General features: G+C 74.5%; 1 protein-coding gene across 1 annotated transcript; it reads right to left on the bottom strand.

Annotated features, from left to right (window-relative positions):
* Positions 1-549: 549 nt before the first annotated feature.
* On the bottom strand, positions 550-810 carry MNEG_13880 (hypothetical protein; the record flags this gene model as incomplete). The annotated part of the gene is made up of 1 exon (XM_014037647.1): positions 550-810. A coding segment is annotated over one exon (261 nt), but the record flags the coding sequence as incomplete, so codon positions are not given.
* Between the last annotated feature and the right edge of the window lie 18 nt (positions 811-828).

The raw sequence follows: 828 nt of genomic DNA, 5'->3' as shown, positions 1-828 counted from the left end.
GAGCGCGAGCGCGCGCGAGCGCAACCGCAGGGTGCGCGCAGGCCCACGCGTCCCCGCCCGCGCCAGAGCGTTGGGGCTTGCCAAAGGGCCGGCGCTGGCCGCCGCGCGCACCCAGAGGCGGCGCGGGCGGCCCCAGGGAGCCTTGAAAAATTCAGCGGATGACCCAAAAAGGAATACGAGATTAATCTTCGAGCGTTCATGTCTGAGCGTTGGGGAGGCCAAAAGGCACGCGGCCGGCAAAGCGGGCCGCGAAGCCGCGGGGCGGCGCGGCGGCAGCGTGGCACAGGGCCGCGCGGGCCAATGCGTTTGCCTACGCTTGCGCGGGCGCGGGCGCAGGCCGGACGGCTGAGCGCGTGCGGCGCGGCCGCAAGGCGTGACCGGTGCAGGCAAGCGGAGCATCTGACGCGGCCTCGGCTGACGCAGCCGATGCAACGCGGGAGGGGCAGGGAGGACGAGGGGAGCCGCAACTGAAGGCAGTACAGAAAAGGGCGCCCCTCCCCGTGACAAGGGCCCGCCACTCTCCATGCAAACGGGGCGTCGGGGCCGCGGTCATGCGCCGCCGCCGGCGCCGTCCGAGGTTGCGGCGGCGGCGGCGCGCGCGTCCCTGACGAGGGCGACGACGCACGTGCAGTCGTCCATTTTCCCGCCCTTTGCAAACAGCCGCGCCAGCAGCCCCTGCCGCCCCGCGGCGGCCGCCCAGGGGGACCTAAATGAGTCATCCTGCGCATTCCTAAACGCGGCCGCGGCCAGCGCGTCCGCGGCCGCGCGCGACAGCTCCGCCGGCGGCCGGGGCCGCTGCTGCGGCGGCTGCTGGGCGGGCGGCGCGGC

This window comes from Monoraphidium neglectum (genome assembly GCF_000611645.1).
Source record: "Monoraphidium neglectum strain SAG 48.87 unplaced genomic scaffold scaffold04108, whole genome shotgun sequence".
NCBI lineage: Eukaryota > Viridiplantae > Chlorophyta > Chlorophyceae > Sphaeropleales > Selenastraceae > Monoraphidium > Monoraphidium neglectum.
This window is presented reverse-complemented; position numbering and strand designations above follow the sequence as displayed.